Source organism: Canis lupus, chromosome 13 (assembly GCF_048164855.1).
Source record: "Canis lupus baileyi chromosome 13, mCanLup2.hap1, whole genome shotgun sequence".
Taxonomy (NCBI): domain Eukaryota; kingdom Metazoa; phylum Chordata; class Mammalia; order Carnivora; family Canidae; genus Canis; species Canis lupus.
In genome coordinates, this window is record NC_132850.1 from 7603525 (window position 1) to 7619069 (window position 15545).

General features: G+C 41.7%; 1 protein-coding gene across 6 annotated transcripts in view; it reads right to left on the minus strand.

Moving 5' to 3' along the window:
- The window catches only part of LOC140602452 (protein argonaute-1), a 35599-nt gene that overhangs the window by 10664 nt on the left and 9390 nt on the right, over nucleotides 1-15545 (minus strand). For 4 of the 6 annotated variants that reach the window (XR_012005405.1, XM_072771967.1, XM_072771965.1 and 1 more), the window contains exons 5-12: nucleotides 15106-15242; nucleotides 14747-14881; nucleotides 14510-14597; nucleotides 13752-13899; nucleotides 9893-10012; nucleotides 9395-9526; nucleotides 9133-9266; nucleotides 5462-5646 (exon numbers count right to left, since the gene is read on the minus strand). Coding sequence is in view for 5 of the 6 variants with exons in the window: in XM_072771967.1 (XP_072628068.1) it covers nucleotides 5462-5646; nucleotides 9133-9266; nucleotides 9395-9526; nucleotides 9893-10012; nucleotides 13752-13899; nucleotides 14510-14597; nucleotides 14747-14881; nucleotides 15106-15242 (1079 nt within the window). In the remaining variant the exon portion in view is untranslated. Of the gene's footprint in view, nucleotides 1-5461; nucleotides 5647-9132; nucleotides 9267-9394; nucleotides 9527-9892; nucleotides 10013-13751; nucleotides 13900-14509; nucleotides 14598-14746; nucleotides 14882-15105; nucleotides 15325-15545 lie in introns of all 6 variants that reach the window. The other 2 variants (XM_072771966.1, XM_072771969.1) reach the window with 2 other exon arrangements.

Consider the following 15545-nt stretch of genomic DNA (forward strand, 5'->3'; position numbering starts at 1 on the left):
AATCTTAAAAAAATTTTGAGAGAGAGAGAGAGAGAGAGAGAGATAGAGAAACTGAAAAGCCAAAGTAACTAAAAAGGAAAGTAAAGGACAAATTGAACACCAATAAAAAATAAATTTATTATTAAAAAAAAAAAAAAGGGAAAGTAAAGGAACCATGGTGTAAGAGAAAGAATGTGGCTATCAGACTGACCTAAGCAAGAACTGAGGGTTGCTTATACTAAGAAGACAGTTACTTAAGATAGAAAGAAACAAACAGGTTCAATAGAGATTTAAGGGACTCAGAGATGATAAAAAGAATTTTTATGGATAAATTTCAAGTTTCTAGCTTTTGTAATAAAACAGGTCATAAATTATTTTGAAACCTTTTGAGTTTGAAGTGCTTTTTGGTTATCCCAGTGAGGATGTCAATTAGGTAATGAGAATAGTAGTTTAAAGTGCAAAAGCAGTCTGAAAGGACATGCAAATGTGTTAGATATTTTGTACAGAGGGTAATTAAAGGCATGATCTTGATGAGATCATCAAGGAAGAGAACAGCTGAAAGGAGGAAGGCTTAGACCTGAATCTTGAGGAACCTCCAGCATTTGCAGAACAATTAAGAAGATGAGTCTGCAAAAGAGAAATATCCAGAGAACTAGGAGGAAGACAGAGTTGTATCATGAACACCAAGGAAAATGAGAGTTTCAAGGAACAAGTGTTCAACTAAGTCAAATGCTACTAAGAGATCTAGTAAAATAAGGACTAGAAATGTCCTTTGTTTTGTTTTTTTAGTAGCCTCTATGCCCATCATGAAGCCCTAATGCAGGGCTTAAACTCATGATGGTGAGATCAAGACCTGGGCTGAGATCAAGAGTCAGACACTTAGCTGACTGAGCCACCCACGTGCCCCAGAGATATCCTTTGAATTTATCATTACAGAAGAAATTAATGTTTAGAGGCAAAAACTATTTTGCTGATACAAAGTGCCAAGGTGGGGATCCCTGGGTGGCGCAGCGGTTTGGCGCCTGCCTTTGGCCCAGGGCGCGATACTGGAGACCCGGGATCGAATCCCACGTCGGGCTCCAGGTGCATGGAGCCTGCTTCTCCCTCTGCCTGTGTCTCTGCCTCTCTCTCTCTCACTGTGTGCCTATCATAAATAAATAAAAATTAAAAAAAAAAAAAAAAAAAAAAAAACAAAGTGCCAAGGTGGAGATGTGGGATCAATGAAAGATTTAGTATGTTTTCGATGAGAGAGACCTGAACATATTTAAAAAGCTTAAAGGATCATTTCCACTATCAAGAGAGACAGAGTAGTTAGTGGCCAACCAATGCCTCTGCAGATAAAATTCAGAAAAGCCAGACAAAATACAGAAATCATCTTTTGAAGGCAGCAGAGAGGTGCTGAGACAAGAACTAAAGAGACAAAAACTCCAGAGAGGAAGAGAATCTCACCAAGTTGAGCTATCTTCTGCAGCTGCTTTTTGCTAATTCTAGATGTGGACAAGAGGCTGAGATTCTAAGCTTTGCACAAGCAGAAGAACCACTGCCAGGGGACAGAGAAAGCAAGAGTTTCTGGAAGAGACAGACGAATTCTAAATGTGAAAGGTCAAAACACATACATACATTTATTTAAAAGAAAACATAGACTACTATCTTACGATCTTGGGATTTCTTAAAAAGGACACAGAAATTACTAATCATAAAGAAAAAATATTATACAAATTGGAGTACATTAAAATTTTAAATTTCTGTTCAACAAAAGACTCCCATTAAGAAAGTAAAAAGGCAAGTCACAGAGAAGATATATGTATGTATATCTTCTGTATGTATATATAATACGCATACATATTAAATAAAGGAATTATAAATCAGTAAGAAATCAATCACCTATAAATCAGTAAGAAAAAGGTAGTTAAGGCAACAAAAAGAAAAGGGAAAGACTTGAACAGGCACTTTACAAAGGAGCCTAGTGAAATGGCCAATAAACATATAAAAAGACACCAAACTTTATTAATCATCAGAGAAATTCTATTAAAAGCACAACACATGGGACGCCCTGGTGGATCAGCAGTTGAGCATCTGCCTTTGGCTCAGGGCATGGTCCCAGGGTCCTGGGATCGAGTTCCACGTTGGGCTCCCTGCGAGGAACCTGCTTCTCCCTCCGCCTATGTCTCTGCCTCTCTCTGTGTCTCTCATGAATAAATAAATAAAATCTTAAATAAAATTTAAAAAAAGGAACACACACACAAAAAGCACAAAACAGTACCACTAGACACCATAAAAATGGCTAAAATGAAAGAAACAATACCAAATTTGGTAAGAGTAAAGCATCTATAATTCACATACAATGCTGGTAGAAGTGTAAACTATATAATCAAAATTCCTCCTAGGTATACAACCAATGGAAATGAAAATATATATGCTCAAACAGTATGTATAAGAATATATGCAGAGGCATTATTTAAAACAGTAAAAGCAAAAAAAAAAAAACAGTAAAAGCTGGAAACAACACAAATCTGCATTGATAGTAGAATGGATAAACACATCTAAATTATGTTACATAATGTTAACATTATGTAACAAACTAAACAAACATGGATGAACTCACAAACATAATGTTGAGTGAAAGCCAGACACACCAAAAGTACATAATAAATGATTCATTTACATAAAGTTCAAAGACTGTCAAAATGAATCTATGGCACTAAAAGCCAAAAGTGATTACCACTGATAGGAAGCTGTAGTGACTAGAAGCCTGAGGTGGTGGTCATGTTTTGCTCCCAAAACTGGGTACTGGTCACCCTGCTGTGACTTTTTGTAAAAATTCACAGAACTGAACTCTAGATACTCTAGATTTCTAGATGTATACTACAATAAAAAGTCTACATTTTTAAAAAAGGATAATAGTACCGATTTAGTGGAGAGGAAAGAGTTAAATATAAAGCACAGGGTGAGATATGGCACCAGATTCGAAATGGACAAATGTGACACTGTCCCCTTCTACACTCTCAGGGCAACCACAATGCAACTGGATCTTGCTCTGTTTGGCCTCCAAGAAGGCAAGGTAAGGGTCGTAAGAGGAGCAGTTAGATTCTTCTAATCTGCTGGCTTAATTCCTAGGCAACTGTCTTCATTGTCCAAGTGGTATATAGTCAAGGAAGAGAATGTAAGTAGAAGAAACCCAAGGTCCTGATCAAGGTTAAAACTTGACAGAGGTAAAGCATCACTGAGCCCAGGGTGGGGAAATCTCTAAGTGAGCACTGCCTTCCTCAGGCATACTGCAAAGTAAGGTACTCCCCAGGTAAGCCAATAATGGATTCTCCCTTTAATGAAAGGAACTAGAAATGTGGATAATTACTCAAAGCAGTTCTAAAAAGTATCCTTAGTTTGCATCCAAGGATATCGATTAAAGGCCTAGAGACATGGATTGGAGGTTAATCAACTTCTCTCCATTATCAATTACTGAATATGACTTCAGTGGAAGGCTTTACCTTAGATTCATACGTGCAGATGGAAGAAGGTTTCAGAGCAAAAGATCTACTCGACTCTCAAAATAATATCAAAGAAGGCAGCAACTGATCAACAGCCTGATAAAATTTCCAAAGGAATCTGGAAAGATTTATCCTCTAGGTAGGATGGTAAAAGATGGCTTCCAGAAATAAGTATATTTAGATTGAGGCCTGATGGATAGAATTTTAAGGGCAATATGGGCAATAAGAAGAAGATTACTTAAGATATTCTAGAAAAAGGCAAATGATGTAAGCAAAGCCAGAGACTAGAAAGCACAGGCAAAAAAATAAGCATGTAAAGTATCTCCGATGTGCCAGGCACTGGGTTAGATGTTGCTTGTTATATAATTAATCCATGACTCAGAAAGGTTAGCTAATTTGTATTAATAAACTGGCATAGCCAGGACTAAAATCCATTTCTTTCTAATTCCAGAACAAGTGATGTTTCCAGTATATGTGGCAAAGGGACAATACAAGATAAAGCTGAAAAGGTTTAATTAAGATCAGGGCCCTGAAAAATTGTTATTTTGTGAATTCATCCAATGAAGTTTTTTGGGGGAGTAGTCACAAAAGGTCTCATCCAGTAAATGAGAAATCTTTCTTATTCAAGAGAATATATCTTAAGACTGTAAAAAAGAAGAAGGTGAAGATGGAGTAAAGAGAACACAGACTGCCTCCAGAGTTTGGGAGAAGGTACCCAGAAGCAATTACAATGCCAAATACAGAAGACGTAAAGACAAAAGCTTACTAATAAAGACAGAAAAGAAGCTACTAAAGAGTTGTCCAGGGGTGGGGGGGGGGGAAGGGTAGGGGAAAAAAAAGAGTTGCCCACCAAAACACATCATAAGAGCAGAGACTACATCTGTTTTCTTCACCAATGTATTTAGGACCTAGCATAGTGTTTCACACATAGTAAGTGATAAATAAATGCTTATAGAAGGAAGAAAGGTCAAAGGGACAGATGGGAGTGGCAGAGGTCAAGGGTTGGACCAAGATTTAATAATACATTATAACATATTAATAAGAGGTGATGACTTTAAGCAACTGAAATAAATGAAAATTTCACTAGAATATAAAGATAGAGAAGGCAGGGTATAGAGACCTGGAAAATACCAAGCGTATCTGGTAATGACAAAATAAAACGAGACAGAGAAAATCAAGAGAAGTGAGAAAGGTCACCGATGGGTCTCTGTGGGTGAAGTTTCAGAGAAAGTCAGAGGTAAGACAGATGAAAGGAGTAAGCAGCTAGTGAGGAAGTGGGTCTAGAAAATGTGGAGAACTCTTTCAAAAAGTATGATGAAGAAAAACAAAAAAATAAGAAGACAAAAAGTAAAGGAGATGGCCTGACTGGTAACATTCTCTTGGATGGGGAATCTGAACAAGTTTGAGGGATAAAGGGTACGAAGTCCCACAAGTGGCAGGATGAGATGGGAACAAGAGCATATATGGGTTGAACCAGGAAAGTGGAGGGACACCTCTTTCTTTCAAACAGGAGAGGTGCTGGGAAAACAGTAAAAGAATTGAGCCATATATATATGTATATATATATATATATACATATATATATGTAGTCGGACCTACTCTTAAAAGTGGGAGAAAAAGAAAACTTCTCGGAAAGTCCAAGTCATTCCCAAGCAACAGACAACTTCTAGAACCACCACAATTTCTGCCTGAGTATACTGCACAATGTCCTACACCCTCCTAGGGGTAGGAAGGAATCTGGACTGACCCATATCTGTGTTTGGCTCAGCTTAGCCTGGCATTAAGACCAGCACATAGAGGACCCCAGTAAATGTTACTAGGATGGAGTGTGAGCAGGTAAGCGCAACCTGGGATAACTCAATGGCTCACACGGGCTAATATTTCTCCTTCAAAAGGAATACCGACGTTAAGGAAGAACTCTGACTAGAGCAAAGAACCCACAGGACCCTCCAGGGAGTCCTATCTTCATTATCATTGTCCCCAGAGAACTGTACCATACACTGGCGTCTTCCCTGGCAGGATGACGATAATGAGCTGCAGCCCTGAGTAGGTGTTCTTGAGATGCCGGAACATGGGCTCCACGCTGTCTGCCCCCTGTGCGTATTTGCAGAAGCAAGGCTGGCCCTGGATGGGCATCCCTGCATCCTTGGAAATCTTCCGCAGCTGGTCTGTGAAGTTCCTGCAGCACAAGTATGGTCATGACAGGAGATAATGAGTCCCACTTTAATTCTTCTGAACAAATGCCTCCATTTTAGGTACCTAGCACTATGATAGCCACTGAGACATTCTGAGATAAATGAGACATGATCACAGCCAATATAAAAAACCACATTTAAAAGTTGAGAAGGACAAAATCAAGCTTGCTAAGTATTCAATGGTACAGGCAGAGAGCCAAGGGAAGGGACCTGTGGGAATTCTGAGTCCCTCCCTTGTCCCACTCAAGTAGCTGATTCCTGTGCACGAAGTCTGTAGCAACAGGCAAATGCCTGAGAGAAAGGTCTCTGCTCATATTAAAATAAGCTCCAACAGTGATCAGAACACAGGAAGTGCTCAGTAAAAATCAGCTCCCTCTTCTCCTGTTAGGCTGATTCTTTGTAGCCTAACAGCAAAGAGAAAAAAAAAAATTAGGATTTTATATGAAAGAGAGCATGCAAGCATGAGCGGTAAGAAGAGGAGAGGGAGAATTAGTTTCCACTGAGCAGGGAGCTGACCTGGGGCTCCATCCCAGGGCTCCAGGATCATGACCCAGAGCTGAAGGCAAATGGTTTAATGGATTGAGCCACCTAGGTGCCCTCCTAAGAGCAAATAATTAAACAAAGCTTTTTTCCTTTGGCTTTAGGGCTTTACCCTAGGAAAGGAAGACAAAGTTGGAAGAAAGGGTACACATACAGTAGTAGATTTAAGAAATCAAGCTATATAAATATGATGACAGACTGAAATGAACAGCAGGAAATTTAACTTGTGAAAATCATACATTTAGATTAAAAGCAATACACAAATAGAGAATAAAAGCAATTATCTAGGGGACATTTTATAGCATATAAATACCAAAATGATAGATTCAAAAGTCTATGTAGTAAGAAAATATTTCGTCAAATATTTACTACAAATAAATAAATAAATAAATAAATAAATAAATAAATAATAAAAAAGGCAAACACAAGATAAATACAATATGATACTGTTGTGTAAAATGTAAAATCTCTTAAGGGGTGCCTCGGTGGCACAGTCAGTTGAATATCTGACTCTTGGTTTTGGCTCAGGCTGTAGGGTCAAGCCTGGAGTCAGGCTCCATACTCAGCTTTGGAGTCTGCTTGGGCTTCTCTCTCCCTCTCCCTCTGCCCTGGCACCCTCCTCCCACCCAGTGGGCTCTCTCTTTCTCTAAAATAAGTAAATAAATCTTTTAAAAATTGGGATCCCTGGGTGGCGCAGCGGTTTAGCGCCTGCCTTTGGCCCAGGGCGTGATCCTGGAGACCCGGGATCGAATCCCACGTCGGGCTCCCGGTGCATGGAGCCTGCTTCTCCCTCTGCCTATGTCTCTGCCTCTCTCTCTCTCTCTGTGTGTGACTATCATAAATAAATAAATAATTTTTAAAAAATCTTTTAAAAATCTTATAAATCATTTGTATGTAGGTATATAAAACATATAAATTATATGGAAGGTCACATTTCATGACAGTGGCTGCATCCGAAAAGAGGAATAGAATGAGGCTGGAGGATATAAAGGAACAACAAATTTAATCAGTCAAATTTAGTTAAGTGGGTCTCTACTGCAAAGGAAGTGGTATTCCCAATTTTCTCTCTCCACTAGATCACACTTGGCATGCTGTGTCCTGTGCTGGGGGCCAGGTGTTGAAAGAAGTCTAGAATGGGCAAGATTTTGAAATCCTCTCCTAAACGTGATACAGTTGAGGTAAGAGAATTTCTTTAGCCAGAAGGAAAATTCTGAGGACCCTAGGACTTCATCCAATCCCAATTACCAATTTCTCCACCTCCACAGTCATCTTCACTTCTCCCTGTCTCACTAGAGGATGCCTTTTCCTGTGCTCTGGAGCCCATCCCCTCACACACCTGTAGGAACTTCATTCTATTTCCAGTTTCTCTCAGTTCTTACTCTCAGCCTCTGTTCACTATGTACATTCTCCCTGGACAATCTCATCCACGGCCATACCTGAAGACTCCCAGATTTTAATCTTTAGCCCAGAACCAAACAATCTAACTCAGTACCACTGACCCAGGTGAACAAGTCATATTCTTATTCCTTGCATCTGGGGATCACTGATGAACAGACTCACAACTCCAAGATTCTAGGTTTATCAGTTTCTGTACCCCAAAAAAGCTAAAACAATGGATTGTTTCTCAAGAGAACTGAACAGGGAAAGAACCTGGGAATAAGAGAGAAGCACACAGGGAACAGAGCTACCAGCAAGCTGACACAAAGGCGGATGGCTGGGAGCCTTTCCAATATTGCTAAGGACCAGTTCTTCAATAGTAGGTCAAGGCTACGAGTGGCATGACCTAAATGGCGGTAAAACCCCCCAAACCCAGGAAAGGGACAAAAGGAACTCATTTGAAAGAAACCAGAAGTGTGATGGTGGTAGTTGTGGGTCTGTGGAGGGACAGGAGAGATGCACAGGGAGGGCAGTCAGAATTCCCACAATCATCAGGTGCTGATCCTGTAACTAATTCTTATAAAAACCCCAAGACCAGCTGAACCTGCCAGGACACACAGCTGTTATCCTCATCAATACCCAAAGTGGTCAGCTCCACCAACTTTTCCTCAGCCTAGGTGTGCACTGATCCTACTCTGGATCCAGAGAGAATAAGAAGACATCACTTCAAAAGACTACGCGAACTACTTACTCAACTGTACACTTAGGGGGGTTAATTTTGCGGTATTTGGAACATCTCAATTAAAAAAAGACTGCAGGGGGTCAGTTATTTCTTTACTATTCATTCATTCACTCAAGACCATTACTCCCCTAACATGCTCCTTTAAACCATTTGGCTCTACTATTTTCTTCATTGTTGTCATCTATTCCTAGCCCCTCAGCCTCAGGTAGCTAAGAGGCCCTTACAACTCCTGTTCATCTAATTCAAGTCACTTGGACCTGAATGAACAAATTCTGTGTATGGGAGAGGACAGCTCAGAGAACCAACTGAGCTTTTGTTTCCAATGAGGAATACAAGCTTTGAAGCCTCAGATCTGATTCAATCCCAACTCTGACACTTTCTTCATATGCAAACCTTGTACAAGGTACTCTTTGAGTCTCAGTCTCCTGAAAATGGAAATACCACCACCTACTCACTGTGAAGATGAGAGAAGAGAACAAAAATTAGGTAGAATGTTGGTTTAACATTATAGTCATCACTACTACTATTTATTTCCAATGTTAGTAATTATAACAGTAACTCAGGCCTCCCTTAGGAGATTCATGCCCTAAATCATCATCTCTGACACAAATACAGCTCCTTAGTGAGATTTCTGACCACAGATGGACAGAAAAGGAACAGCGAGAAGTTTGAGCCAGAAAGCACAGGGAAGCAAGGTCAAGAGTCAGAAAGAAGAGACCACAAGCTGAATCTTGGCCCCCTGTGGGTAAGGGAAGGTAGGCAGCTCTGGGGTCCTTCCCACCCTTCCACCCATAAACCCAACCCTCCTTACTTGAGCACCTCTTCTCGACACTGTTTTTGGGGTGCAAAGCAGGCGATGGCCCAGACTTTGATCTCAATCCCATTGTAGAACTGCTTCCCTCGCATGTCCCAGACACCTTGATTAGGTGTGGCAATGGCCCGATTCTGGGGATAGGAAGAGCGGGTGCCCAGGTGAGCCTCAGTAGAGCCAGGTAAGTAGAGGGGCAAAAGCCCCTGGCTATACAACCCAATTCCCCCTCCCATATGCCCCAGAGATGTTGTCTGGCCCTGACCCTGCTCACCCGGCCGCCGTACTGCAAGATGGGCGCCGGCAGCACTCGCCCTGTCACCTCCGTCATGTCATCCTTCACTTTGATCCCAAATTCCTGGATGTAGGGATCTAGGTTGTAGCTGGCATTCTTCATCTGCAAGATAAAAGAAGGAGATGTCAGGGGAGCAGCAGCTTGGCAATACTGCTCACCCTCTAGGTCCCAAGGAGAAAGCCCTGAAGAGCAGCTGGGGCTGGAAAGTAATAGCCCTAAAAAAGGGGGGAAAGTGGAAAATGAAGTAAGTGGGAGTGGATAACACAGGGAAGTAATACTGGAGGGAAAAAGAAATAGGAAGCCAAGTAGCTACAGGGTCAAGAAACAAGAGCAGTCCTATGGAATCCCAGGCAACAAATCCAGACTTGTGTTCTCCTGAGGATCCTGCCAAGGCAGAAAAGCATCTATGCTATCAGGGGCCCCAATGACTGAGCAACCAAGCATACATTTCTCTGCAGCCCTACTGACCAGGCGGCTAATCTCCTCCTGTCTGTCTGGGGCCGACCTAGCTGTAGCCTTTATCATGGTCGAAGTCTGGTTGTCGGTCAACTTCTTAATGCAGCGCTGCCCAGCCACAATGTTACAGACCTGAGGAAACGAGAAGGACAGGTAGCTCTGGCTTGAGTACAGTCCATCCTGTACCCAGAGCCCCACAATAAGGGAGGAGATCTTGGCTGTCAGCCCTGGGAAGGAGACTGCAAAATCTCTTGTGCAGAGACAGGTAAGTTAGAAAATATCCATGTGCAATACGAAAGGCAATACAGCCACTCTGTCATTAACAGATTGGGATCCAGAGCCAGATCTGGGCTCAGGTCTCATGTTAACTGGGGAGAACAGTAACAATCTCATAGGGTTGTTCGGAGACTAAATAAAATAAAGCACTTAAAGGACTGAGAATAGTTCTAAAACACAGTCAACAGTAAACTCTAACATAAATTATTATTTACCAAAGGACCCAGCATGGAGCTCTTCTGAATAGTAAAAACTCAAGATACACAAACTGGATTCCTAAGGTAGTAGATAGCTAGCTCTTCAATGATGACAAGCATTCAGTTACTCCCCTGCAACCTACCAGGGGAACTAGGGATGGCTCTTAACTTGAGCCCTAACCTACAAATGATCACTAAGCTCTTGGACCACAGAAATCACGGTCTCCGTTGGCTGACAGCATCCTTCATTGGTGTGAGGGACATCTTGCCATGCATTCCTGTTTTGAGCCCAAGAGAACACAATGGAGATCAGAAAAGATTTTCTAGTGATAAACAAGTCTTCCATTCCCCAAAATACTATATTCAGAATGCTGGGTATGGGAAGCCTTTTGGCAGAGTAGAGAGTGCCAGTAATTTGCAAAGACTTGAGTCTGAAGCCCACGCTTGCCATTTCCAAGTGATTTACCTTGGGCAGATCTCGTAACTACTCTGAAACTCTGCTTCTTTAATTTCAGTCATGGGATAAAACATTGGCTGTCTATGAAGTTGCTGTGAGGGGTTAGAGAAAATGAAATATGTGACTTGTTCCCATAGGGCCAACACTATCTAAGTACTGGTTTTCCTTCTAATTTCCAAAGTTCATTTTTTATTTCCAAGATTCATTTTGAACAATGGTAAGGAAAACCACCCTGCCCTTAACCTCACATGCTCTTAAATTCCATATCCCAAAGAATATACAAATTACAGATTCAATCAATAAAAATCCTTAATTGTTAGAATTTATATGGTTGTACTCTTAAAAGCAGCTTAAAGTTGTAGCACTCTTGAGAGATGATTTCAGCTACAGAATCAACATTAGGAAAAAAACTAAAGCAGGGATGTGGAGAAAATGGAACCCTTGTACACTGCTGGTAAGAATGTGAAATAGTACAGCCACTGTGGAAAACAATATGGTGATTCCACAAAAAATTAAACACACAATTATGATACGATTCAGTAAATCCACATCTGAGTATGTAGTGAAAGTAGGGATTAGAACAAATATCTGTACGCCTATATTCACAGCAGCATTATTTATTATAGCTAAAAAAGAGGAAGCAACCTAAGTTGTCAATCAATGAATGAATGGATAAAAAAATGTGGTAATATGTGTACAACAGAGTATTATTTCACCTTAAAAAGGAAGAAAATTCTGACACATGCTAAAATATAATAAGCCTTGAAGACATTATGCTAAATGGAATGTGCCAGTCAAAAAAAGACAATTATATAATTCCATTCATATGAAATGTCCAAAATAGACAAATACACAGAGACAAAAATAGATTAGTGATTACAAAGGGCTGATTGGTGGAGAGAAGGAGTGTAAGTGACTACTATTGGGATGGGTTGTCTTTTGGAGATGACATAATGTTTTAGAATTAGATAATAGTGATTGTTATACAATTCTGAATATACTAAAAACCACTGAATTGTACACTTCCTAAGAGGATAAATGTTATGGTATGTGAACTATTATCTTGATAAAGTTATTCTAAAAAACAAAACAAAACAAAAACCCTACCTGGCTATAATAGCCTACATGATTTGACCCTGCACCTCTCTCCAAATTCATCCCCTATTACTTTTCCCCCTCCTATACCACACACCAGCCACTATGGCCTTCTGGGTATCTTAAAAAATCCAACCTCCCTACTGCTTTAGAGCCTTTGTACTTACTATTTTCCTCCTGCCTGGAAGACTCTTCCTTTGGGTTATTACAAGGTGGTTTCTATCTCATAATTTAAGACTCAAATGTCTCCTAAGAGAGGCCTTCCTTGACCATAATAACTAAAGTGGCTCTCCAATCCCCTCCTCCCTTATTTGTCCCCTTAATCTTTTATTATTCTTTTATCACTTAAAACTATCTGACACTCTCTTATTTATCTATTTATTGTCTATCTCCCCCCTTCTAAAAACGATAATAAGAATAAAAATATGTCATTATGTAAATTATTCACCTTGGAAATTAATGTTTCAACAGAAGTAATGTTAATTTGCTAAAAAAAATCTCAGCTTGCAGTAATATTAACTAAACGCCCATCTACTTAGCTGGGGTTGTCCCTAAGGACTCCCGTTTACACCTCAAGAGAACATACTGTCTTCATCCCACTTTCCATGCATCGACACCTATTAACTAAAGTCAGAGTTCTTGGGTTTTGGGATCTTATCTCCCCTCAGCCTAATTTCCTTCTGGTTAGTTCTGAAATCCCAGAAGCTCACATAAGGCTTGAACTTTATAGTCCCAGCTATCTGACTCCTGCCATGAGAACAAAGAGTAAGATGTTATTCTAGGCTAGTGCGTCTCCAAATTTAATGTTCACATGAATCCTTCTTTGGATTCTGTTAAAAACTACTGACTCAATAGTTCTAGGTGGAACCTGAGATTCCACATGTCAAACAAGTTCCACTTAGGTAATGCCTGTTGCTGTTGGTCTACTGAACACACTTTGAGTAGTACTGGTCTAAACAATGAAGAAGTCAGCAGTGGTTTCTCATTAGACATCTTAGCTAGTGTATACCAAATCAAATACAGCCCAATGGTTCTGCATTTGTATTCTATGACTTAAATAATATTATTATTCTTTAATTGCAGGATTTCAAAGGTCTGCTAAAGCATAAAAACATGGCAAATCTTGGGGCTAAAACTTCTTCAAAAGAAACACACTGATGGGGGATCCCTGGGTGGCTCAGCGTTTTGGCGCCTGCCTTTGGCCCAGGGCATGATCCTGGAGTCCCAGGATTAAGTCCCACATCAGGCTTCCTGCATGGAGCCTGCTTCTCCTCTCTCTCTTCCTCTCTCTCTCTCTGTGTCTCTCATGAATAAATAAAATCTTAAAAAAAAATTAAATTAAAAAAAAAACACAGTGTGTTCCAGAAACACACTAATTATCACATTGATAACATGAATAGGACTCACATTATAGCTAAAATGTATCTCCATTTTCTGGAAAATAAGGTATACTTGTATTTCTAGGTCATTTAGGATCCCCAGCTCCAGATAAGGTTAAGAGAAATTAAAAATCAGGACAGGGTACGATAAATAAAAATTAAAATGAATGTAGATATCTGAAATCTCGGTCCTGAACAAACTAATTATTTATTAAACATAAATACAGCTTTCACCTCTGCCTGGCAGTCCTAAAAGAACTTGAGAGCAGTATAGGATCTAACAAAAGAAATTAACAGGTTAAGAATGAGGCCTGCAGTTCACTGAATGACCTCATACCTCTCAGAATGTCAATTTTCCAAACTTCAAAATGGGAATGAGAGATTACGAATGGAAGAAGAGACCTCTGATGATCTGTGTGCAGGTACAATACTTGTTCTCCAGCCCAGCCATTACTTGGCAGCCTCACCTCTAGGGGCAGGTAGGTATGCTTTTGTTCCTGGCCAACTTGCAGGCAGGGCAGGTGGGGATACTTGAGCTGAAGGTTGTATTTCTGCTTGAAATACTGTGCCACTGTGCACTCCACAGTCTGTCCACTCTCCAGCTGCAAGGGAAACCTGTTTGGGGGAGGGGAAGGAAGTGTCAGAGCTCAGCATTTAATGCCCTCGCTTTAGACTTAGAACCATGGGAAGCCCCAGACTTGTCTTCATCCCTATCCAGCCTCTTTGAGCACTTCCACTCATGGGAAAACAGGCAATACAGGGCTCCCAGAGTGAAGCTAAAGATGTGAGAAGTTCCACAACACTGAAGACCATAACTGACTCATCTGCATTTCTAGTGCTAAGCATAAAGTCTAACACACAGCAGGCACTCATAGCCCAGTAGTCTGAGGTCAGGAAGGTGGATGGAATCAATGACAGCTTCCCAAAGGCCTAGTCCAGGAGCCCTGCTTTCTTTTTCAGGAGGAGTAACAGGCTGTGAGAGAGAGATCCTAACACTTACAGAACTGACATACCAGCCAGGGTAAGACTCTTGTTCTAGAGGAAAGGCAGTAAAAATGGTAAGGAGAGTACCAAGGATCTGGGAAGTTTGGAGGAGGGATAAACTCTCACAGCTTATCTTCAAAAACAGGGCTCATCCTTAGGGATGGTAGGGGTCAGGGAAGGGAAAGGAGCGAAAGGAGTATGTTGGCATATCAGCGTATGGCTCAGCAGCCTGTCAACTCACGTCTGGTGGCTGGCAGGGCGGCGGGTAACATTACACACTCGGTATTTCCTCTTCATCTGTCCACAGTGGGTCACTTCCACCTTTAGGCCTGGGACACACACACTGCTTGTCAGGGTTGGAAAAGGCTGCTCATGTGCCCAGGCTTGGCCTCTCCCCTGAACATATCCCAAGGGGATCTCCTTTTAGGACTGAAGAGAAAGTAGTGCCATTCCCTTCCCCACCTGGTTGGGTCCTCACCTTTGATCTCCTTGGTGAAACGCACACGCTGAGAGTCCGTGAGGGGCTTAGGCTGCTCATCTATGTTTCTGATGTCCAGCACCTCACACATGAACTCAATCACCGGCTGCGCCTTGTAGAAGGCAGTGGCTGAGACTGTGGGGACAGGGTGGGTATAGCTCAGCTCAGGTTCGGTCTTCCAGAATAAATGGAGGCACTGCTCTTTACACCCTCTTCCTTATAGGGTATTGGGGTGGGGGAGGGGTCCCAGGGCTATAGGGATTAGACTAGGAGTGTGGTTGCAGAGCTGGGAGGGATGAGGCTGGGAGTGTGGTCACTGGACTCAGGGTGCCCCTGGCTCCATAGCTCTCCCCACTCACCATCAATGTTGAGCATCATCTTCCACATGGCAGGGCGCACAGACTGGTGAAAGCCGAACCAGACCTCGCGCCCACCCCCCAGCGGGTGGTAGTAGCCCTCAGGCGGTGAGAAGAAGGAGCGGCCCACGGGGGTGTACCTGGCAGGGACAGGCAGAGAACTGGTCCCTCGGGCACAGGCCCCCACCCTGTGAGGCATCCTGGGCACGGAGGAGCCCTGGCCTGGAAGGCAGGACACCAGGGCTTTAATTCCAGCTCTGATCTTTTACTGGTTTTATGACTGACCTTGTGCAAGTCTATCCTTTCTCTGTCCCGCAGGGACAGATGGGGTAGAGGTCCAAAGAGATCTATAAGGGACAGGGCCGAGGCTTTAAACACCTAAATGTAAATGCATACTGCTTGGCATATGCCAGGGCTTCAACAAATGTTTTACTTGAAAGGCA